Below are 25,242 nucleotides of genomic sequence, written 5' to 3' on the forward strand. Positions count from 1 at the left end.
ACACACACACACACACATATAAAAAAGACAAACTCATTTGACATTTCTAAAGTTGAAAGAATTGAAAAGCAAATTCAATCCTTGAGTTGCAATATTAAGAGATGCTGTGGACAAAATCTTGAATGATCCAGGAAGCATCAAAAGAAGAAGAAATCAATACTCAGAATCACTGTACCAAAAGAACTCATTGACACTGGAAAATTCAAGGAATCATCATATGAAAAAGAGCCAGTAATAGTTACCCATGGTGGACAGTATTTGGTAGAGATTCCCAGTTAAAACAAGCTTGGGAGCAGGAGTGACATTCACTTCCAAGACAGCTTGCCTCTGGAAACTCTATGAATGTGGAGAAATGAAAGTTATACAGGTGTTCAGGTCTTTCGTTCGTAGGTCACTATGAGTCTTCTACGCCTCGATGGCACTTAACAACAACAATGAAGGAAGAAGGTTCAAGCTGCACTGAAGGCATTGTAGAAAAATAAAGCCTCAGGACTTGATGGGATATTAATTGACATGTTTCAACATATTCAGCCCTGGATATGCTCACTAGTCTATGCCAGAAAATTTGGAGGGCAGCTACCTGACTAGAAAATATTCCTATTCCCATTCCTAAGAAAGGTGATCTAGCAGAATGTGAAAATTATTAAACAATATAATTAATATCACATTCAAGCAAAATACTGTTTAGGATCATTAAAAAATGGCTAGAACAGTACGTAGAGAACTGCCAGAAGTTCAGGTGGTATTTAGAAGAGGTCGTAGCACCAGGGATATCATTGTTAATGTTAAATAGATCCTGACTAGAAGAATACCAGAAGAATGTCTGTATTTTATTGACTATGTAAAGGCATTTGATTGTGTGGATCATAACAAATTATGGCTAACATTGAGAAGAATGGGAATCCCAAAGCACTTAATTATGTTATGTGAAACCTATAGGGTCGCTATGAGTCGCCTACAACTTGATGGCACTTAACAACAACAACATACCTAAACCAAGAAGCTGTTGTCTGAGCAGAACAAGAGAACACTGCATGGTTTAAAATTAAAAAAAGTGTATGCCAAGATGATATCCTTTCTCCATATCTATTCAGTCTGTTTCTTGAGCAAATCATTCATTAAGCGGGACTCTATGAAGAGGAATGTGATACTGGAATCGGAGGAAGACTCATCAACAACCTGTGCTATGTTTGCTCAAAGGTAGGATGACTTGAAACACTTACTGCAAAGAATCAAAGAGTGCAGACTTGGAATATGGATTGCATCTTAACATCAAGAAGACAAAAATTCTCACCGCTGGACCAATAGACAACATCATGATAGATGTAAAAAAAGGTTGAAATTATCAACTAAAATTATCAACTATTTCCTCTTACTTGGATACACAGTCAACACCGTTGGTAACAGCAGTCAGGAGGTATATTGCATTGGGCAAGTGTGCTGTCAGGCATCTCTCCAAATTATTGAGGAGCAGTGATGTCATTTTAAGGACTAAGATGCATCTGATTTAAGCTATGGTCTTTTTAGTCACTTGCTATGTATGCATCTGAGAACTTAATAAGGATGACAGAAGAAGAGTTGATGCTTTTGAGCTGTGGTGTTGGAGAAGAGCACTGAATATCCTATGGATTGCAAAAAAAAAAAAACAAAAAAAAATGTCTTAGAAAAGTGTAACCAAAGTGCTCCTTGCAGGCAAGGATGGTGAAAGTTTATCTTATGGATTTTGGTCATGTTTCTAGAAGAAACTATCCTTGGTAAGGGATATCATGCTTGGAAAGGTGGAGGGTCAGCAAAAGAGAGAAGGACCCTCAACAAGATGGATTGACATGATAACTGCAACAGTGGGCTTAATTGTGTAGAAGATGATGAGGATGGCACAAGATAAGACAAGGTTCAGATCTGTTCATAGAATTGTTATGAGTCATACTTCATGGCACCTAACAACAGTAGTGTATATTTACATATTTAAGTTTGTTTTAATGGAAAATTTTAAACACTGTGAGCCTACGTATATCTACATTGAACAGTCATTTTTTAAAAAAGAAAGATAGCCTTTATTTTAGGAAAGAATTGGACCTAACAAAGCCTTCAGAGATAAGGCTGTTTGGACTGTCCTGGTGCCACAAGACGGGGGCTCTTTTTTCAAGCTCACTGTTTCTGTCTTTTGGGAGTTTTGAGGAAAGAAGATATGAGCTGTTAGGTGAGACCTGGTTTTTGCTTTTACTTACATTAGAACTCATTCTTTTAACTCTTTCTTTCCTTCCTTCTTGTTATTTCGCCCTTTGTCTTTTGGCCTCATTTTACTATTGTTGTTATGTGCTGTCAAGTAACCTGCGACTCATAGCATCCCTAGTACAGAAGCTCTAAACTGTGCTCCTGAGCCAATCTTACTGTCTCTGACACACCTACCCCTGTTACCTCAGTCACTGAGTCAGTCCATCTCATTGAGGATCTTCCTCTACTGTGCTGTCCCTCCACCCTCCCAAGCATGCTATTTCTCTCCAAGGACTGGTTCCTTCTAACAATATGCCCAGAGTATGTCAGATGGAGCTTCAGAATCCTTGCCTCTAAGGAGCAGCCTGGTCTCACCCTCTCTAGGACAAACCTGTTTGTTCTCTTAGCAGTCCATAGTATATTCTGTACTCTTCTCCATCACCACAGCTCAAAGGGATCAATTATTCTCCTTCTATCATCCCTAGTCTTTGTCCAGCTTTCTGATGCATAACACATAATTGCAAAGACCATGGCCTGGACCAGGCACATATTAGTCTCCAGACTGACATCTTTGCTCTTCAGTACTAGAGGACTAGAGATTACAGATCAGAAATGAGACTTTCTGAGGGTCATCTCATGTCTAGCATTTTGGTATTTAATGCTAGACTAGTTCTTTTTTTTTTTTTTTTGCTAGACTAGTTCTTGATCTAATGTTAGTGTGTCATTTAGTAGTCATGTAATACTTGTATCCAGGGGGTTGTAGATGAATTTGCCACTATTCATAGAGTCCATGTTTTTCTTCACACCTATTTGGTCAGACCCCCACCAAGATGAATTGATACAATGACTAGAACCATGAACTTAGGTATGTCAGAGCTGATAAAGGTGGCACAGGATAGAGTAGGTTCAGTTCTTTTTTTCAGAGGATCACTATGAATCGTACGTAACTTGGTAATGGCTAACAACAAACATTGTGGTCCAGAGACTTCTTTGTATGGCACATGGTGCTTCAACAATGAAGTAACTTGACTTCTGGACTTCTGAGAATAATGACGTTTACAACCAGTAGTCCTACGGAACCAGACAATCTCTTATAATTACATTTTTAAAATACTGTGATATATATATAACATAAAAATTGCTATTTTAGCTCTTTAATGTCAATTACATTAATTATATTCACAGTGTTGAGAATCACTAGAGTCTGTTTGCAACCTTTTTCATCACCCAAGCAGAAACTTAGTTCAGGCATATTTCCATATGTTGTAAATCACTTTATTGTACTTCACTGCATTTTTTACAAGTTGAAGGCTTGTGGCAACCCTGCTTTAATAAGCAAGTCTTCTGACACCATTTTTCTCATAGCATGTGCTGACTTCATGTCCCTGTGTCACATTTTGGAGAGATTTTTAAAACTTTTTTTTAAAATTTATTTTATTATTATTATTTTGTGTGTGTATGTATACTGTCAAATTGGATCCAACTGGTACAGGAGGAGATTGCCCCTCCTTTCTCCAGCAGAGCATCTGGTGAACTCGAACCACATGCCTTCAGAATTGCAGCCCAGCTTCTTGCCACTAGGTCACCAGAGCTCCCTGATTTTTAAACCTTTTTTATGATGTTACTGCATACTTAATAGACTATTGTATCATAAATAATTTGTGTATAAATTGCAAACCAAAAATTACGTGATTCACTTTATTGTGATAACCACTTTATTTTGATGGTCTGGAACTTGCAGTATCTCTGAAGTGCATCTGTAAGTCATTAAGTAGTAACTTCTCACTTTCCCCTCTCCTAGTTTCTGGGAACTATTAATCTTTTATTTCGATGCTTTCTATAGATTCTATTTTGTACTACATCGAAACCTCAGAATTCTCCAGATTCTTGGGGAGGCGGTGGGTAACAGGGACCTTGGATTCTCAAAGGAAGCATTCTTTGTAAAAAGAAGTAATGAAGTTTACCTTTGATAATTTTTCTTAGAGTTGTTCATAGCTATTGTCCAGGTGAGCAAGAAGAGTGACTTTTCATTCTTTTGCTAACTTTGTACCACAGAGATAGGAAAACAACTATGCAGAAACCAAAACACTTCTTACTATTCACAACTCAATACCAAAAATTGGGTGCTAGAAGAAGACACTAATAATTATCCTCTGGATGGTAATTGCTATTCTGGATTTTGAGTGACATGACACTTTAACTTTTCATTCCAATTTCTTAAAAGCTGTATGCTTAAAGTGCTTTTGTTGTTGAACTGCTGAGTAGGAACAACACAGCTGACCCTCCCGCAGATTTTCGGAGATGTTAAATTGCACATGGGAAGAGATTGCCGATATTTCTCCTATGGAGGGACCTATGGATTTGAATTGAGTGCCTACCTTTGGGTTAATAGAACAGCTCTTTACCACTAAGCTGCCAAAGCTGCTGGAGGATCTTTATTTCTATTTATAGCTTAAGTCAGAAACTCTCTTTTGGGGGACATGTGAGTTCTGTGGACATAATGCACAAAAAGTTTAGGATTTTGTGTGTGGCTTAACAGTTCTGAGCTGAAAGGACATATGCCCCATCCTATATTTGTCTCCATGGCACAAAGTTAAGACCTTTTTACTTTTATGAGATAAAAATAATAAGAGTAAATGACTTACTCTTTCCTGAGTTTAATATTAGCAGCATATAGATACAAACAAGGCTGGAAAGAGTGTGACAAAACACAGAATTTTGTAACCTTTAATACATGAGCAAGACAAAGCATCATTTTTTTTAGGGTAAATAGTAATGATAGATTTATTAAAAAGTTACATCTGCAAAGGGACGGACCTTCCTCCTTGAAAGGAGATAAGGAGAAAAAGGCCCTTTGTTTGTGAGGTGAATCTCTATTTAAGGCTCAAGACAGAGAGTCTTTATTCTTTTAAAACTTTTGAGAAAACCATGCTAATCAGTATTTTAATCTTTTTCTCCCAGAAAAACTCTCTTTCCAAATGAAAAATTACATAGAACCTTAATAAGTAGAATAATTTGGAACTACTATTATTTAAGTGGAGTCCCTGGCCCAGAGTCCTACCTTGCCTCCTTCCTTGAGACAGCTTCTGAGCCTGTTGAGAATCTTTGTGATGAAAACCACCGAGCTAGACTAAATTCATATGAACTGACAACCTTGTAAAAATATACATTCTGATTCAGTATGTCTTTAGTGAATGCAGTTCTAAAAATTTCCAGGTACTACTGATGACCTAGACCATGCTTTGAATTGAAAGAAGCTAGAATTTAAACTTACTTAGTGTGAAATTGTGTAACCTGAAGCTCTTTGTATTATATTAGTGTTGTTTTCATATCTCCCAAGCCATACCTTGATACTTTATATCCCCAAAGTCCAATCAAAGAGATTGTCCTTTCCTAAGAACTCTTCACTGGTATTATTTCTCCTTGGTTAGAAAGAGAGATGCTTGTAGCCCTGGGGAAATGAATATAAACTGTCCCACAGAGACATAGATAAGATAGATAGATTTTTTTTTGTGTCTTGAAATTTGTGATTATTTTGTTTTGCCCTAAACTTTCTAAAGCCCCTTTTGCCAAATGTCAATTTCTTGACCTTGTTTAGTCGTCCTTTGTCAGGTCCTTTATATTCAGTGATGCTTGTCTCTTTTCCCCAGGGATGACCTCACTGATGATTCTGTCTTCACCCGAAGCTCCCAATGTTCTCGAGGTCTTGAGCGATATATTTCTCGAGAGGAAGGGCCTCTTAGTTCCTTCTTGGGACAACTTGATGAAGACTACCGAACAAGAGAAACTTTCCTGCATCAATCTGATTACAACCCTCACATCAGTTGTCACGACGAACTGTTACACAGCACAGACCTAAACAGAGACAAACACAAAGGCTCCTATTCTATACAATCTGAGGAGAGAAGCCGGGAGGCCAAACGGCCCCGTTACGATGACACAGAAAAGATACACAGCATTGGAGGGACACACTTTAGTTTTACACCTGGGACCCGAAATTACCGACAGCGTAGACGGAGCCCAAGCCCTCGATTTCTAGATCCTGAATTTAGAGAGCTGGACCTGGCTAGACGAAAGCGAGAGGAAGAGGAACAAAGTAGGAGCTTGAGTCAGGATCTGGTGGGAGTGGACAATGGTGGTTCTAGCTGCCCCATCCCTGGATTGTCAAGTGTCCTGCCAGCATCAGAGCCAGGATATTCTCTGCATCGACCTGAAGAAATAGCTTTGATGCCTAAGAAGTCCATCCTGAAGAAGCGGATCGAGGCAGATATGGAGCCTTCTATGCAGGTCTCTAGTATTTCTTCTGAGTCTCTTGATATCTTAAATTATGCATGCTTTTTTAAAAAAAAAAATTCTGCATGCTTTTAAAAAATCAAAAAGTCTACATGCTTTGTTGGGGCCTTTGTCTCACATGGTATCATGCCTATGAGCGCCACCTTCCAAGACTCCCTAAAGGGAATGCTAGACCTAATAATGTGTCATTAGGAAACTTCCATTGCCATAAATAGGCTTTCAAAACAGAAGTTCTGTATAGTTGCTACTGTTAAGATTTCTCTTACCCCCCTCCAAACTGAATAGTCCTGTAGGATCTTTGAATATAGATTTCTTGAAAATGGAACTTTGAGGGGAAAGGAAAGAAGCAATTTGAGTTTCTTCATCTCTCTTTAGAGATAAGATGACATGTATGAACGGCGGTAGGGCATAGACCAGAAATGAGGGATTCTGACTCAGGACCTACCTCTGCCACCAGCTTGCTGTGTGATTTTTTTTTTTAAATTTTATAAAATTACCTCACCATCTGGACCTTGATAGGAAAAGTGCTCAACCAAGGAGACTTGTTTTCAACTGTGCCCTTATAAGCTAAAATGGCTTCTTGAAAAATTGTCCATGAATACTTACAAAAGAAGTAGAGGGAAACTGACAAAGTTAGGTAGCATTCCAGTTAGATGGTATGTCTGCTTAAATAAACAAGCAAACTTTTATGTTTTCTCTGTTGGGAATTGACAGTAGAAATAAGCTTAAGGGTCCCTAAAGTCCTTTTTCATTTAGATGCCTTGATAATGACTAAGACAGATCGGTAAAAGCAAAGATTCACTCCAGTTTGCCTCATTTTCTAATTTCCCCTTGTTACAGCAGAAATAGATAGAAAGATAGGTACCCAGATCTTAACCTTGCCTAGGAACACTGTCCCTCCTTTCCCTCTATACTTAATCTCTCTCCTATTTGAACAGAATAAAAGAATTTCTCTCAGTTATTGGTCTTCTGAGATTCTGTATAAGGAAGGACTAAATCAGTTGTGTTTGTTTTTGTAGCTTGAGAGATTTTCCAGCGGTACCAGCTCCTGTCAGGATCCCACCTTCTATGCCGGACACCCATCTCTTCCACTTAGTGGTGCAATAGCTGCTTTTGCCTCAGAAATTGAGAACCCCAAGGGGACTATAGTGGAGACGGCCTTGAAGGAACCTCAAGACAACCTCTACCAATGGGGTCCCCTTCCTGGGTTGCCCAAAGGCAACAGTCCTCTCAGAGAAAATTTGGGAAGTTTTGTCTACCACAAGGAGAAATTGGATGTGAAGACGGAGGTACCTGAGCGACACACAGACTTTTTGCTGCCCCATGAAAGGGCTAACCAAGACGGCAGTGGATTTTCACGCATTTTGAGCATATTGGCAGATTCTACTGGGACACAGGAAAAAAGGCGACGAAGCTTTCCTGATATTGAGGATGAGGAGAAGTTTCTCTATGGGGATGAAGAAGAGGACTTAAAGGTGGAACCCCCGCCAAAGCCCCTTGGAGGCTCTGAGAGTGAAGTTATGAGGCAGAAAACCACTTCCCTTCCCTCGTCAGGTCTAGCAATAAAGCGAGAATCCCTGGAAGAGACTAATCCAGAATATGCCAAAATTCATGACTTGCTCAAGACCATAGGACTGGATATTGGGGTAGCAGAGATTAGTAAACTGGCTGCACGCACCCAGGAACGACTTCATGGCAAAAAACCATCACGTTCCTCAGCTGATCACCGTTCCTCAGCTGATTGCCGTTCCTCAGTTGACCAGAATTTCCCATCTGATCGACATTCCTCAGATTCCCACAGATTGGAGAGCCGGGAGACACACCATAGCAGTACCCACTCCCTAGATATGTCCCATGCACATCCAGCCTCCCCCGTGGACCCTTATTTGCTCACAAAACCCAGCCCTCTTTTCCTAAAGTCTGACCATCCAATGGGACAGATTTCAGGGCCAGAAGTAGTTGGTCGAGGGTTTCAGTCATCTGGTTCAGTCAGATGCATGTTGCAGCCAGCCCCATCTGCCCCAATTAGACTTCCACACCCTGCTTCTTTATCTCAGTTTCACATGCCAAGGGTCCCACAGTTTGCTGCAGCTCGGATACCTCCAAACTACCGGGGACCTGCAGTTTCCCCTGCTTCCTTTGATATCTATAGACACTACATGGCATACGCAGCCACAAGGTGGCCAATGTACCCCACTTCTCAGCCATCAAAACATTCTCTGCCTGAACTACACAGGGTGATACCAGTTACCAAACAGGCTTCTCGAAGCCGTCCTAACCTCCGTGTGATTCCCACTGTGACTCCTGATGACTCCAAGCAGGAGGAGACCGTGCTAAACTCAGTTCCTTCTACTCAAGTACCTGCCCAGATGTCCATCCCGTCACTCATAAGATACAATCCTGAGAAAATCTCTGATGAGAAGAATCGTGCTTCACAGAAACAGAAGGTAAGTATTAGTTCTGGGCTTCTTGTGCCTGTACCTTTTATTTTAACACAAGTATGTCTTTGAAAAAGGAATGGAAATTTGTAAGGCCTCTTTACTTGAAATCCTTCAGAGGCAACTATAATGTTCTATGTAAATGTATATTTAGCTCTCTGGGTTATTTTTTATTGTCATCCCCTCATAATTTCACTAAAACAACTAAAAAAATGGTCCTAAGTCTCACAGTGATTACAAGACCTTTTTTTTTTTCTTAAAGATTCTTTCTCTACTCATATTGATAGATGTTCTTACAGCACTGTGACATTGTGAGTGGGAGCTAGGAAACTTCAGATTGATCTTAGATGTGAAGAACTAGAATTGGGTTGGGTGATGAAGATCAGTAAACTTAACATTTATCTCAGTAGGGTCTGGATCCTTCTGCTGTAGTGATTTTAGAGATTAAAATAAATAGGTGTTGCTTGATAATAAAAAAAAAATGTTTCTTCTAGCTTATCAGAGTTTCTCAAAAACCGTATTTGAGCCAGAAGCAACTCATAGCTGACCCTCTAGTAGGTTTTCCGGAAGCTGTAACTTGATTAGAGAGCTCTGGTGGCTTGGTGGTAAGAAACTGCTGCCAGCACAAAAGCAAGCGGTTCTAATCCACCAATTGCTCCTTGGGGGAAAGATGGACAATCTTCTACCTTTTGATTTACCACCTCTGAAAGTCCATTGGTAGATCAACTGTGAGTCAGTTCCAATTTGATGGTACATTAACAACAACAGCAACATAATTCACTTGGGAAAGGATTGCCCATTGGTCTCCCAGGGTGGAGCTGGTGGATTTGAATCCCTGCCTTTGGGTTAGCAGGGCAACTCCCTACAGACTAAGTCACCAGAGAAATAGGTTTATCAGAGTCTAGGTATAATAAAGAACAATTTTTTATTGTAATTTAAGGGAGCATTTACAGAGCAAATTAGTTTAATCAGCAATTTATATGTGTTTTATTTAGTGACACTGATTGTTGTCTCTACAATGTTATGTACTTTTTCATTATGTTGTTGGGTATGTATGTTGTGTTTCATTATTGTTTTCAGAGACAGTAAATTACATAGGATGAGATTGCCTATCTTTCTCCTTTGGAGAAAATTAATTATGTAGGTATCAGAAATACAGAATAAATTAGAGTGGGGAAAAAATAGGTATGTATTCTAGTAGCTCATAGTTCACTTGGCTTAGAAATATAAAAATGAAGTTGGTGTAAATTTGTTTTGTTCTTAATCATGATCTAAGGAGAAAAAACCATTAGAGGGCCAATCTCATTTTTTTCTTCGTAATTAAAAAACAGTTTTTAGCTCATCTTTGTGAGGAAACGAAAACCCCACAAACTTTCTCTGGATTTTCAATTATCCTAGGATTTCTGAACCTGAGTTTCATTACATTGAAGTTTTTTGGGAAGGAGAAGCATCAGCTGAATAAAAGCAAAGCTTCAGACTTCAGAGACACTGTTTAGAGCCTGAGGTTTTACTATCCTTTTAAAGAGTTTATAACTTAAATAAGGGCTGATACACACAATTTTTTACACTACCTTGTTTCAGATAAACCGTATTTGTTTTCCTCTCAGGTGTTAATATCTTGAAAATTCACTAATTTTAGGGCAAATCTACCTAGATGTTAAATTTACTCTTAACTAACTAGGGAGCTCTGGTGGTAAGGAGTTGTACTCGCAATCCAAAAGCAGACAGTTCTCATCCACCAGCTGCTCTGAGGAAGAAAGATGAACAATCTTCTCTTAAGAGATTTCCAGCCTTTGAAAACCCACTGGGGTGTCAGGCGTGAGTCACTTCTGACTCAACTGCATACTGCAACAACAACTATAATTACTTAATCCATCACAATCTGTTTTCTTAACTTTTTAAAAATTAGGTTTTTTACTTGTCTAGTCTTATAATTATTAATTGTGTGATCTGGGAAAATATTTAACTGCTGATACTTTTTTTTAATTTTAATGAAAGTTTACAGAGACGTAGGGTTTTCAATCATTCACTGTTGTGCTTTTCTCCCTGCCCACCCTCTCCCCCCCAAATCACTCTTCTCCTTGAAAAGTAAAAGAAAAACTCATTGTTATGCAGTCCCTCCCCTCAAGTCCACTCTACTGTGCAGCCTTCATTCTGGACTCGTGTCATGACAATAATACCAAATCATATATCCCTTTTAAAACATTTCTCTCCCTCATCTGTTTCAATGCAGTATACATCATCCTCTCCTTCTCTGTCTTCCCTCAACCCTGATGTCAGTCCCATTTTACAACAGTTGCCTATGCAATATTTGTCCTTTTGTGACTGAAATATTTTACTCAGCATAATGTCTTCAAGGGTCATCCATTTTGCATAATATTTCATTAGCTCCTTATTTTTCAATGCTGCATAGTATTTCATTGTGTAAATATACCAGATCTTCTCTATCCATTCGTTTGTTGATGGGCACTTGGGTTGTTTCCAGGTCTTTGCTATTGCGAACAAAGCCGCAATAAGCATGAGGGGGCATATATCTGCATGGATGTCAGTTATGGTCTCTTTGGAGTATATTCCCAGTAGTGGAATTGCTGGGTCAAATGGTATCTCTATTTGCAACATTTTGAGAAAGCGCCACAGCGCCTTCCACAGTGGTTGCACCATTTTACACTCCCACCAACAGTGAATAAGGGTTACAGTTTTCTCCACAACCTTGCCAGCATTTGTTGCTTGTTGTTCTGTTAAATTTTGCTATTCTTACTGGGGTGAGATGATATCTCATAGTTGTTTTAATTTGCATCTCTCTTAGAGCTAGGGATTTTGAACACTTCTTCATGTGCTTGTTAGTCATCTGAATGTCTTCTTTGGTGAAGTGTCTGTTCATATCCTGTGCCCATTTTTCTAGTGGATTATTTACCTTTATCTTGTTGTGGTTGGTTATGGTTTCTTTAGGATAAATTCCCAGTAGTGGAATTTCTGGGTCAAATGGTATTTCTGTTTACAACTTTTTGAGAAATGGTTGCACCATTTTACACTTCCACCAACAGTGAATAAGGGTTCCAGTTTCCCCACAACCTCACCAGTATTTGCTGTTTGCTGTTCTGTTAAATTTTGCTTTTCTTACTGGAGTGGCAAAACAAGCAGACAATGACTAGGGAGGGAAGAAGGAGAATTGACGCCTTTGAGCTGCGGTGCTGGAGAAGAGTATTGAATGTACCATGGACTGCCAAGAAAACAAACAGATTCATCCTAGAGAGGGTTAAACCAGGCTACTCCATGGAGGCAAAGATTCTGGAGCTTCATCTGACATACTTTGGACATGTTGCAAGGAGAGACAGGTCTTTGGAGAGGGACATCATGCTGGGTAGAGTAGAGGGACAGCGCAGGAGGGGAAGACCCTCCATGAGGTGGATTGATTCAGTGACTAGGGTAATCGGGATGGGTGTGTCAGAGGCAATGAGATTGGCACAGGATAGGGGTTGTTGTACATAGGGTCGCTATGAGTCGCAAACGACTCAACGGCACATAACAACAACAACTACTGGAGTGAGATGATATCTCGTAGTTGTTTTGATGTTCATCTCTCTTAGAGGTAGGGATTTTGAACATTTCTTCATGTGTGTGTTTGCCATATGAATGTATTCTTTGGTGAAGTAACTGTTCATATCCTGTGCCTATTTTTTAGTTGAGTTATTTATCTTGTGGTGTCAGTTTTCTTACTTTTAAAGAGAGACAGTATCCTGAAGTTTAAATAAAATTATATACATAACAAAGCTAACACAATGCCTAATTCATAATATAATAGTTCCTTTTTTACTGGTTCTCTTTGATGTTTAAAACATTATCTAATACTCAGTGACTTTAGATTGAGATTTAATAATATAGTATTTCTTGGATAATATTACTTTTGGTTTGATTAAAAAAAAAAGAATATTACTTTCTGGACTTTGTATTCTGAAAATCTTAGTTCTATCTAAAACGGATTAGAAAGAAATAGCACCTTGACTATAAAGTCAGAACCTGAAAAAGTTTGAATTCTTATATTCAGGTACATATATATTTAGAATAACAGTTATGGAAAAGAACACTAGAAAAGGGAAGATATTGCAACAAAAGACTTCCTTGCTAAATTGTGCTTTGCAGGTAATTGAAGAGAGGGAAAAACTGAAAAGTGACCGGGAATCCCGGCAGAAGAAGATGTACTATCTCAGAACTGAACTGGAGCGGCTTCATAAACAGCAAGGTACAAGACTTGCCATTGCAGGACTACCCTTTTGCAGTTAATTGAGCAGGAGACCCATATAGAGTGCTTTTGGGACTTTCATACAGATTCAATGATTTGAGGCCTTTGTGAAAAAAAAACAAAATTTGACTTACATTGACAGAAAAGTTGCAATGATAGTGCAAAGAATTATTGGGTACTCTTTCTCAGATTATTGGTATTATATTTTCTCTGTCTTTTTCTCTTTCTTACCTCATATATGTGGATATATCATTTGTTCCTCAGTTATTTTAAGAGAGACTGATAGATAGAATGCCTTATGACCCTTAAATTTTTCAGTTTATATTTCCTAACCATAAGGAGTTATGTAACCAAAATGTAGTTACCAAAATTAGGACATTAACATTAATATGATACTATTTTGTAGCTTACAGATCTAATTGATTCAACTTGTGCTGGAGAACAGTGTTGAACATACCATGGACAGCCAAGAAAACAAATAGGTCTGTCTGGGAGAGAGTGAAACCAAGTATCTCCTTGGAGGCTAGGATTTTGAAGCTCCGTCTTGTGTAGTTTGGGCACCTAGCCAGGAGAGACAGGTCCTTAGAGAAGGACATCATGCTCAGAAAGGTGGAGATCAGCGCAGGAGAGGAAGACCCTGGATGAGATGGAGTGATGGGGAGAATTGGGGGTTCATGTGTTGGAGTCAGTGAGACTGGCTCAGGACAGGGCAGGCTTCAGAGCTGCTGTACATAGTGTCGCTGTGGGACACAGGTGACTCAATGGCACATAACTATAGTCTTTTACATTAGATATCTGATGTTGCTTTCACAGAAATACCACAAATAGGCAGCTTTAACAAAGATGAATTTATTTTCTCATTGTTAGTGTAGCTAAAAGTATAAATTCAGGCTGTTGGCTCTAGGGAAAGACAGTTTATGTTGTTCTTTGGGAAAGCCCATGTTTCTTTTCAGTTTTTGTTTTAGTGTTTGGAGATCTTATGGTGAGTGTCATCTGTTCCCTATCAATGTTTACTAGCTGCTTGCTTAATCTGCTATCTTTTAAATCTTGGAAGAAATAAATTTAAAACATCCTATACTAATATTGGCTCATCAACATTATTAAAAAAATCTTATTTCCAGATGGCTTTATACCGCAGGTATAGTTGGATTTGTAACATGTATAAAGGGGCATAGTGCAATCCATAGCATCTTTTTTTGTGCTAAAATTCCCCTAGATTTGGTCACTTTATAGTAGAAGCCATTTTAAAAACTGATTCCTTTATCCTTTTACTGTGTCTCTATCATTTTTTGAGTACTCTTTGCTTTTTAAAAATTTTTTTAAATTTTTTAAAATTAATTTTAATGACCGTTTACAGAGATTTTGGATTTCCATACATTCATTGCTGCATTTTTCTCCCTACCCACCCCTCCCCCCAGTTCACTCTTCTCTTTGAAAAGTAAAAGAAAAATTATTTCATTGGTACAGAATCATCCTTGCCCAACTATACTCCACTATGCAACCTTCATTCTGGACTCTTGTCATAACCATAATACCCAATCATCTATCGCTTTCAAACAGTTCTCTCCCTCATCTGATTCAATGCAGTATACATAATTTATCCAATTTTTCTCAGTCTCACACCAACCCTGATATCAGTCCTGTTCTACAATAGTGACACCATGCAGCACCTGTCCTTTTATGACTGAGATATTTCACGCCGCATAATGTCTCCAAGGTCACCCATTTTGAATAATATTGCAAAAGTCCCTTGTTTTTCAATGCTGTGTAGTATTCCATTGTGTGAATATACCACAGCTTTTCTATCCATTTGTTTTTTTATGAGCACTTAGGTTGTTTCCAACTACTTGCTATTGTGAACAAAGCCACAGTAAACATGAGTGTGCATATATCTGCCTGGGTGACAGTTCTAGTTTTTTTAGGGTCTATTCCCAGTGGTGGAATTTCTGGGTCAAATGGTATTTCTGTTTGCAACTTTTTGAGAGAGCGCCATACAGCCTTCCATAGTGGTTGCACCATTTTTACACTCCCATCAACAGTGAATAAGGGTTCCAGTTTCTCCACATCCTCCCCAGCATTTGTTGTTTGCTGCGAGTACTCTTTGCTTTTTTAGCACAAAAAAGCTGTTCCATGATGCCTTACTTTGGATTCTCTATCTCTTCATGTATGCTATCAGGAATTTCATGTATATACCGCAGAAAGAATATAGCAAGGCTTCTGTATGCTACATTGGCAATAGTTTGGAAGAACAGAGGGATAGGAGAAGAGTTACTTTTGGTAGAATTTGGAAGCTCATTGATTAATCCTAGGAGAATTATTCCGTGAAAACATGGAGTGATTTAGGATCAGATAGGGTAAGCCTGTTTGATGCAAGACTCAATGGAGTTGGTAAAGAATCCTTAAATAAAGTCAAATATATGATTGAATATTTTTTCACTCTCTGAAAATTTTTTATGCACTGAATTTCTAGGTATATTGTTGTTTTTGTTATATGCCATTGAATCGCCTGTGACACTGAAGCCTGCCCTGTCCTGAGTCAATCTCACTGGCTCTGACACACCTACTCTCATTGCTCTAGTCACTGTATCAATCCATTTCATCCAGATTCTTCCTGTCCTGAGCTGTCCCCCCACCCTTCGGAGCATGATGTCTCTCTCCAAGGATCAGTCCTTCCTGGCCACATGCCCAAAGTATGTAAGACAGAGCTTCAAAATCCTAGCCTCCAAAGAGAAAGTTGGTTTCACCCTCTCCAAGACAGACCTATTTATTTTCTTGGTATATCCATGATATATTCAGTCCATGGTCTATTCAGGACTCTTCTCCAGCACTACAACTCAAAGGCATTAATTCTTGGGTGAGTCATACACAGCCACAAATTTGTGTATGCTATTTTGGGAGTTCATAGAGCCCTGAAAGCCTGCCTCTCTAGCCTGACAACCTACACAAAAAATGATGGAATCAACTGTCCTTTACCTTCATAGAAGCATCACTTAAACCAGCTATATAGAAGGGGAATCTCACTTACTCTTAGAAACTTCTGTAGGGAAAGATTTTGTAACCATGAAGTCCTGAGAGATTGCTATTTGTGACTAAAAAGTGACTCATTGTCTTCTTTCTCTGTGTTTCTTTCTGTTGGCATTTGACTACTCAGGAGAAATGCTGCGTAAGAAACGAAGGGAGAAGGACGGCCATAAAGACCCGCTCCTGGTGGAGGTGAGTCGGCTTCAGGATAACATTATGAAGGACATTGCAGAACTACAACAAGAAGCAGAAGAGGCAGAAAAGAAGCAGTCTGAACTGGACAAAGTAGCTCAGATATTGGGAATTGACATTTTTGATAAATCCCAGAAGTCTACAAATGACAGTAAGGAGCCTACACAGAAGCCTGGGAAAGCAGAAAAAACTAAGAGCCCAGAGAAAGTGTCACCCCCCTCAGACTCCTCCAACAGCAAGGTAACAGCTCAACTTTTCATTTCTATTATTTTCTCTTTTATCTCCCATAGACTCTTACATAAGCTTCCTAACAATATTCTTAACTTCCTTTTCCAATCTGCTCACATTCTTGTTACTTTCTGAAACATAGATCAGATTGTGGTATTCTGCTCTGTAGTCTCAGCAGTTCCCTGTTGCCTACAAAGTAGAATCCAAAATCCTCAGCATTCAGGACCCACTGTGGTCTCCTCCTTCTAGCATTTACTCTTGATCACCTGTGTTAGGTCTGATTTTTTTTTCTTAGCTTGTTTATATCATTTTGAGGGTTCATGTTTAGCAACAGGGTCATCACTGTGCCACTAAAGCTATACATCAGTTGTCAGATTAGCACAAGGTACCAGTCTTCTATAAATGCTTTCTTCCCTTTACACTGTTACACTTCTTTTCCTCTGACTATTTTGGCTACTTCTTAGTATCTTTTGTTGCTTATCATCTTGTTATCTGATCTTTAAATATTTTGAGTTCCTCAGGACTGAGTTGTTCAATTCTCCAGTTCTGTCTCCCTAAGCTATTTCGTTCAGTTCTGTGTGCAAATACCATTGTTAAAAGAGCAAGGGCCATGTGGGGATGGCCATATCTGACCCCTACTAACTCTACAAAGGAGAACTGTACCTGTCAAAAACATCCACAACACAAAACCAATTTCCATAAGGTCAGACACATTCCCTACCCTCTTGTACCTCTTTCTACTCACCTCAATATCAATTTTACTGTTTTACTGGGTCCAAAATCTATTGCAATAGCTTACAGAGCACACAGAACCATAGTAGAGAAGTCAAAAGGCTATCATTCAGATTAGTAGCATAATCCAACTGCTCAGTCAGGAGAATTGCTGAAATGTGCTTGCACGCACCTCGGCCTTCAGCTTTGGCACTAGGCCAGTGCTACAAAGGTCTTAGTCCTGCCAGTTATGACATTCCCCTCTGACCTACCCTTCAAGTAGTCCAACAAACTTGGCCAAAGGCTTTTAGCTCTAGATCTGTGGTATAGCAGTCCCAAGGTCAGCTCCATCTCATCATGTCAGGTCTCTGCTGCTGGCTGCTAGGGCTGCTGCTACTATAGGGCCTGGTCTGTCTAATAAAGAATCTCTGGCCCCAAAGGGCATGCTGCATTCTCTTGTTTAATTGCTGGCAATGAGATTCTCAAAATCTGCTGCTGAATCTGCTCAATTTAGTGATGAGACTTGCCAATCCTCTTGTGGATAGGCTAACACACCTTATTTGCATATTCCTGCCCATCCACATAGCAAAGTCAAAGACAAAGGCTAGAGAAGAGTCATTTTGAACAGTAATAAACCCTTAACACCAAAACCATGCTAACAATTTCCAGATTTAGAGTCTAGCTCAGTTCATTCTTCTGAGATCCAAACCTGGTGTCTAACTACCTGCTCACCATTTCTGCTTTATTTCACCCCACTGCTGTTGAGTTTATACCGACTGATAGCAACCCTCCATCAGATTTTTGAGACTATCAATTTTATAGGAGGAGACTTTACCATTTTCCCATGGAGTGATTTGGAGATTCAAATAGCTAACTTGGGTTAAGAGCCTTAGAATGTTACACAAACCTTAAAATCAGCATGTCTCAGTTACACTAATGATTGTGGTCACTCTTTCGCCAGCGTTTTCTTCTGTAATGTTACCCATTGTCAGTAACTAGTGCTCCTCTAGGGAACTTTAGTGGCTTAGTCTGTAGGAAGTTGGACTGCTTACTTATAAGGCTGTGCTTGAAAAAAAAAAAGGCTGTGCCTTTCTGGCTTGCCTCACTGGCTCCAACACAGCCTTCTCAGGAGAAAGGACAGTCTCCTCCCATGCAATTTTCAGTCTCTGAAACCCAATGGACAATCAGCTATGAGTTAGTTCCAACTCTAGGGCAAAGAGCAGCAGTGCCCCACCGCCCATCAATTGTCATTGCCAAAACTCTGAACAGTATCTTCAGTACTTCACTCTCCCTAATTGCTCCATATACATAATTACCAGATTATGCCACTTCTTCCTCCAAAGTTTATTTCAATTCTGTCTACTTCATCTCTGTTGCAATCCAAACCATCTTGAATTCTTGACTGTACTGCAACACCTTTAATTAGCTCTCTTTTTCCACATGACAAGCAGTGATTATGATCTTCTCTTATCTGCTCTTTGGGCCTCATTTACTGCTTTCCCCTTTTGCTCAATATATTTATTTTATTCCTTAACTAAGTCTTAACATCTAATGTTTGCATCCTTTACTCCCTCTGTTTACCATTACAAATAGCTCTCTCCTTTCCTTTCTTCTTACTACCTCATAGTCATCCTGTAGTCCTCACTTCCTTCCTTGGTTCCCTTGGCTGTTAAGTTTTATACTCATGAGTATTTCATCATTTATACTCATAATAGTTTATAATTTTCCCTCAGTATTTATGACTATTATAATTATATAATAACATTTATAATTACTTTGTATCAGTCCCTCCCCTTAGCTCAATGAACAATACAAAATAGTGCTCAAGAAATATTTGATTAGGGAGCTCTGGTGGCCTAGTGGCAAGATGCTGCACTGCAATCCCAGAGGTACACTGTTCGAATCCACCAGATGCTCTGCTGGAGAAGGAGGGGGAAATCTCCTCCTGTACGAGTCACATCTGATTTGACGGTACACGTAAAAATAATACAATAAAAAAAAATTTTGATTGAATAATGAGCTTTTGTTTCCGAACCTCCTTTCTTTCACATCTTATGCTTCTGCCATTTCAAAATGCTTGCAATTTTGTAGATCCACAGTGTATTATTCCACATCTCTGATTTTGCATTAAGGATCCTTTTAGCTGGAATAATGTTTTTCAGTAAGGCCCATCTTGAACACTATCTACTTCATGAAGATTTTTTTAGACTATCATTGAGATTTAGTAAGCCCTTACTCAGTACCTCCATATATAATTGTTTCATAATGAGTTACTTCATTATCTATTCTCTGGAATTTTTTGTGGTGAATGGAATTCTAGTAGTGAATGATTTGTCTGTCCTTTCCCGACTGTTTCCCTATCTTCTTTCTGTCTGTTTTTCTAGTAACCAATATTCTAGGTGCATATTTTGTTCATCTTACTTATTGTTAGGTGCCATTGAATTGGCTCTGACTTATAGTGACCCTATACATAGCAGAGCAAAGCCCTGCTGAGTCCTGGCCATCCTTACTATCTCTTCTGTGCTCAACTCTGTTTTTGCACTGTGTCATCCATCTTATTGAAGGTCTTTCTGTGTTACACCGACCTGCTAATTTTTTAAATATGATATTCTTTTTGAGGAAATAGCCCCTCCTGATAACATGCCCAAAGTGTAAGAGAAAAAGTCTCACCATCCTGTTACTAAGGAACACTCTGGCAGCATTTCTTCCACACCAACCTTTTTTCTTGTACTTTTGGCAGCCCCTGGTGTAGTCAGTCTTCTTTGTCAGCACAACTGAGAGACACTATCAGTCATCAATAATTAAAAAAAATGGCTCAAGCGTCTGTGAGTTTTCTTATTCATTGTCCAATCTTCACATGCATGTGAAGCAGTTGGAAATGTGGACTGAGTCTTTAAAGTTCTACTCTTGATCTTTACCACTTTAAAGAGATCCATGGTGAAGATTTGCTCAATGCTTGCCCAAAACTCCCCCTGTATGCAGAACAGATTATCCGGGAGGCTGGGCTCTATGAGGAGAAATGTGGGGTCAAGATTGGTGGACGATCTATCAACAATCTGCATTATGCAGATGACACAACCCTGCTTGCTGAAACTGAAGAGGACCTGAAGCGCTTGCTGCAGAGGGTCAAGGACTGCAGCCTCCAATATGGATTGAGGCTCAATGTCAAGTAGACAAAGATTCTCACCACTGGACCAATTGGCAGCATCAGGATGGATGGTGAAGAGATTGAGATTGTTCACAGCTTTAGTTTGCTTGGCTCCACAGTCGACACTCTCACTCTTGGCACCAGTAGCCTGGAAATTAAAAGGCTCATTGTCATCGTCTGTTGTTAGGGACCTCTCCAAAGTACTGAAGAGCAGTGGTGTCTCTCTGGAGACTAAGGTGCTTCTGATACAGGCCATGGTCTTTGCAATCACTTGTTATGCATCAGAGAGTTGGACAATGACTAAGGAGGACAGAAGGAGAATTGATGCCTTTGAGCTATGGTGCTAGAGAAGAGTATTGAGAGTACCATGGACTGCTAAGAAAACAAACAGATTCATCCTGGAAAGGGTTAAACCGGGTGGCTCCTTGGAGGCAAGGATTCTGAGGCTCCCGTCTAACATACTTTGGACATGTAAGGAGAGACCAGTCCTTGGAGAAGGACACATGCTTGGGAGGGTGGAGGGACAGCACAGGAGGAGAAGGCCCTCTATGAAGTGGATTGATTCAGTTACTGGGTTAATTGGGATGGGAGTGTCAGAGACAGTGTGATTGACACAGGACAGAGCAGAGTTTAGGGCTATTGTACAAGTGACTCAACAGCACATAACAACAACAACTAGAGTGTAGTTTTTAAGACTTTAATCTTTTCTTTATTACAGTGTTTATGAAATTATTTTAATCTTTTCTCTATTATAGTGTTGTTTACTGGTGCAGTTGTTAATATTTTTGTGTATATTGAGATGTAATCCTTACTGAAGGCCATTGTCTTGGATGTTCCTCAGTAAATGTTTCAGGTCCTTTTCCCTTTGAGCAAGCAAGGTTGTATCATCTGCATTTTGTAGATTTCTGACAGTCTTCCACCAGTCCTAATGCCACATTCCTCTTTATATTAGTCGAGCTTCTCAGCTTATTTGTCAAGTATAAATACTGAGTAAAGGGGATGAATGAATACAACCGTGATAACATTCTGATTTTATCCCCTTATTTTGTTTGAACTGAACAACTACTCCTTAAACTATGTACAGGTTCCATGTGAGCATAATTATTCTAGAATGTCCATTCTTAGATCCATAATTTATTGTCATTCACACAATTGAATGCCTTTGCCTAGTCAGTAGAACATATGTAAACATTTTTTCCAATATTCTCTGCTTTCAACCAAGATCCATATGATTTCTAGCAAATGACATCTCTTGTTCCACAGCCTCTTCTGAATCCAGCTTGGATATTTCTGGCAGTTCCTTGTCAGTGTACTGCTCCAGGAGTTTAAAAATTATTTTCAGCAAGATTTTACTTTAGTAAGAGATTAATGACATTATTTGATAATTTTGGCATTCTGTTAAATCATCTTTTTTAGAAATGGGCACAATTACAGGTCAGTAGGCCAAGTAGTTGTCATATAAATTTTTTTATATAGACAAATGAACACACCCAGGGCTGCTTCTGTTTGTTGAAACATCTCTATTGGTATTTCTTAAATTCTTGGAGACTTAGTTTTTGTTAATGCCTTCAGTGTTGTCTAGATTCTTCCCTTTAGTACCATTGCTTCTTGGCTGTATTCTGCCTCCTGAAGTGATTGAGCACTGACCAGTTTTTGGTACAGTGACTGGTGTTCTTTCCATCTTCTTTTGATGCTTTCTATGTAGTTCAATATTTTGCCCATAGAATTCAGGATTGCTTCTTGAGGCTAGAATTTTTTTTTTCTTCTTTTTTCAGTTCTTTCAGCTTGAGAAATGCAGAGCATATTCTTTTGGTTTTTTAACTCAAGGTCTTTGCACATTTCATTTTAATACTTTATCTTCTTGAGCTGACCTGTGGAATCTGTTTCCATTCTCATATTTCATCCTTCATGTGTTCCTGTCACTTTAGATTTTCTGCATTCAAGAGCAAATCTCTGAATTTCTTCTGACATCTATTTTTGTATTTTCTGTTTTCCCCCTGTCTTTCTAATGATTATTTTGCTTCTTGTCTGCATTAGGACACCATTCATACTTCTCTTTGTTCTGGTTATCTTCTTGTGTTGTTTAATCCTTGATAGTCACCAAAAATTTCATATCCAAATAGTTGGCTGACAAATTGATTTCTAGCAAAGCATTTCTTACATTTGATAATGCAATTATCAAATGTTTCTGTGTTTTAAAAGAGGAGTCAACATGAATTCAAGGTGTTTAATATTAATAGTTTTGTTTTAGGAAGTTGGAAATATTTTACCTAGCTGCCCTTATGTTGTCCCATATAGATGGCTTTTTGCTTTATCTGTGCCCAATCCCATTCTATTCTCCAGTTTTTTCTACAAGCTGAAATAGTATGCATTTGGTTGCAGATTATTACAGTGAAACTGCCATTACAATAAAACATGTTACTCAATTTTTTTTGTTTCCCAGTGCGTATAAAACTCGTGTTTACACAATAGAGTAGTTTATTAAATATGCAGTAACATTATAAAAAAAAGTTTGAAATATTGTAAGAATTACCAAAATGTAACAGACATCCAAAGTGAGCATGGAACATGATATCAAGAGTCCGGTGGAACGTGACACGGAAAGACTTGCTGAGTGTAGGATTGCTGCAGATCTTCAATTTGTAAAAAACACACCATCTCTGGAGTGTAATAAAATGAGGTATACTTTTTCTAAGATGCATCAGTGGTAAGTAAGCACGCTGTTCTCTTTTTCTGTATTTCCTTTATTTAACCTATCAATTACTGTCTCCAATTTTATTTTTCTCCCCTCTTATAATTGTGATTTGAACTAATGAGTTTTAATTAATGTATTTAGTTACATAGGTAACACATTCATTACCTTCTAAAAGGTACACAGTAAAAAGATTTCTACCCACCCCTTATTTTCCAGTTGCTGTAACCAGAGGAAATCAGTATTTCCATACTTTTGAGTGTTTTTCTAGAACTATTTTATGATATATAAGTAAGTATGTGATTTATTCTTTATGCTCAGGTAGCAAACACTATGGGACCAAAATAGATTTGTTTGAGTCTTGGAAACACATTTTCCTTGATTTTTTTAGCCAGTTTCTACAGTTTTTACCAAAATCAAACTTCTTGCTATTAATTCCAACACATCATGATTCTATAGCTAGAGTAGAACTACTCTATAGGAGTTCAAAGGCTGTATTATTTACAGGAGCAGACAGCCACAACTTTTTCTTGCAGAACAGCTGGTAGGTTCAACCACTGACCATTTGTTTAGGAGCTGAACACATAACCACTGTGTTGCTAAGCCTGATTTGGAGCTCTGGGTGTCCTCGTGGTAAGGTGCTGTGCTGCCAACTCAAAGGTACATGGTTTGAATCTACAGCAGCTCTGTGGTGGAAAAATGGGCAGTTTCCCCCTTATATTGTATCAAAAAACCCACTGGAGGGTCCACTGTGAATTGGTTCCAACATTGAGTACCTAACAACAACACGCACTAGAATATAGGCCTCTGGTGACTTAGTCTGTAGGGAGTGGCACTGCACAACCAAGGGTTGCACCTGTCTGTTGGTTTTAATCCACCAGGCCCTACACAGAAATAAGATGGATGGTCTCCCCCCTATTCATTTACAACCCAAGAAAACCCACTTGAGAGTCAGCTATGAGTTGGTTCCAACTCGACAGCAATGAGTTGATTATTGTAGATTGTGGAACCTTGGTTAGGTGGTCAGCTGCTATCTGAAAGCTCAGTATTTACACTTGATGTTACACTTTCTCCTACTCACTCTGTAAGAGAAAGATGTGGTAATCTGCTTCGTAAAGAATTGCAGCTCTGGAAACCCTGTGGGGCAGTTCTATTGGGTCCTGCAGGGTTACTGTAAGTAGGAATTGATTCAATAGCAATGGGTTTGATTTCTGGTTTATTATGATGGTAGACTACTTTTTCTAATACAACACAGATCTAGAGTGCCTTGAATTCCTTCTAAGTACATATTTTTCCCTTCTAGGAATCAAAGATAAATAATGAGAAGTCTCATGCTAAAAGCCCCAACGGCGCCGAGAGCCCCCAGGTTACTGCTAAGCAGTCTGATCAGCCCATTACTGCATATGAGTATTATGATGCTGGCAATCACTGGTGCAAAGACTGCAATACCATTTGTGGAACCATGTTTGACTTCTTCACTCATATGCATAATAAGAAGCACACACAGGTAGGTGTCCTGCCCTCTCTTATTTCTACTCTCTGCCTCCTTACCCGAAATGTCTGTGCCCTCATCTGTATCACAAAGAAAAATTTAACACACACATATGGGCAGGAGCCCCAGTCTGAAGAGTCAAGAGATGCCACAAAGGAGATTCCTGTCCCCAGGACTCTGTCCAGGGGGACAGCCATGTAGCTAAACACCAAGATAAGTGTAAGTGAGGCTTTTACCTCTTTTGTTTTCTTGAATACCTCATTTTTTTGTTTCATTTTATTCATTGCATTTTCTCTAACATATGTTTACCTTTTCCACAGGTGGTTTCCATTTAAACAGTTGACAGAGGGAGGTGTAGGGGTGGGTAACTGGGGCTTGTGGTCCCTTGGTCTTATGTATGGGGAGAAAAGAGAAAAATGGGGTTTTGAGCTTTTAGTTCTATTGTATGAGCACCTCTGCCTCTTACAAATAGACCCTGGATCCCTACAACAGACCTTGGGCTTCAAAAACCCAGAGTGAGGCCAAGCAGGATGCTGTAAAGCGCACTGACAAGATAACAGTCCCAGCAAAAGG

The 25,242-nt window shown here is 39.1% G+C and overlaps 1 protein-coding gene across 1 annotated transcript in view; it reads left to right on the forward strand.

Moving 5' to 3' along the window:
* ZNF318 (zinc finger protein 318) overlaps positions 1-25,242 on the forward strand; it is a 39,650-nt gene that overhangs the window by 9,969 nt on the left and 4,439 nt on the right. The window contains exons 3-8 of the mRNA XM_006882140.1: positions 5,865-6,501; positions 7,527-8,954; positions 13,086-13,185; positions 16,337-16,638; positions 24,481-24,684; positions 25,142-25,241. Of these exons, the coding sequence (XP_006882202.1) occupies positions 5,865-6,501; positions 7,527-8,954; positions 13,086-13,185; positions 16,337-16,638; positions 24,481-24,684; positions 25,142-25,241 (2,771 nt within the window). The remainder of the gene's footprint in view (positions 1-5,864; positions 6,502-7,526; positions 8,955-13,085; positions 13,186-16,336; positions 16,639-24,480; positions 24,685-25,141; position 25,242) is intronic.

The sequence above is a fragment of the Elephantulus edwardii genome, unplaced genomic scaffold (assembly GCF_000299155.1).
Source record: "Elephantulus edwardii isolate Elephantulus edwardi_28Jun2011 unplaced genomic scaffold, EleEdw1.0 scaffold00017, whole genome shotgun sequence".
Classification (NCBI taxonomy): Eukaryota; Metazoa; Chordata; class Mammalia; order Macroscelidea; family Macroscelididae; genus Elephantulus; species Elephantulus edwardii.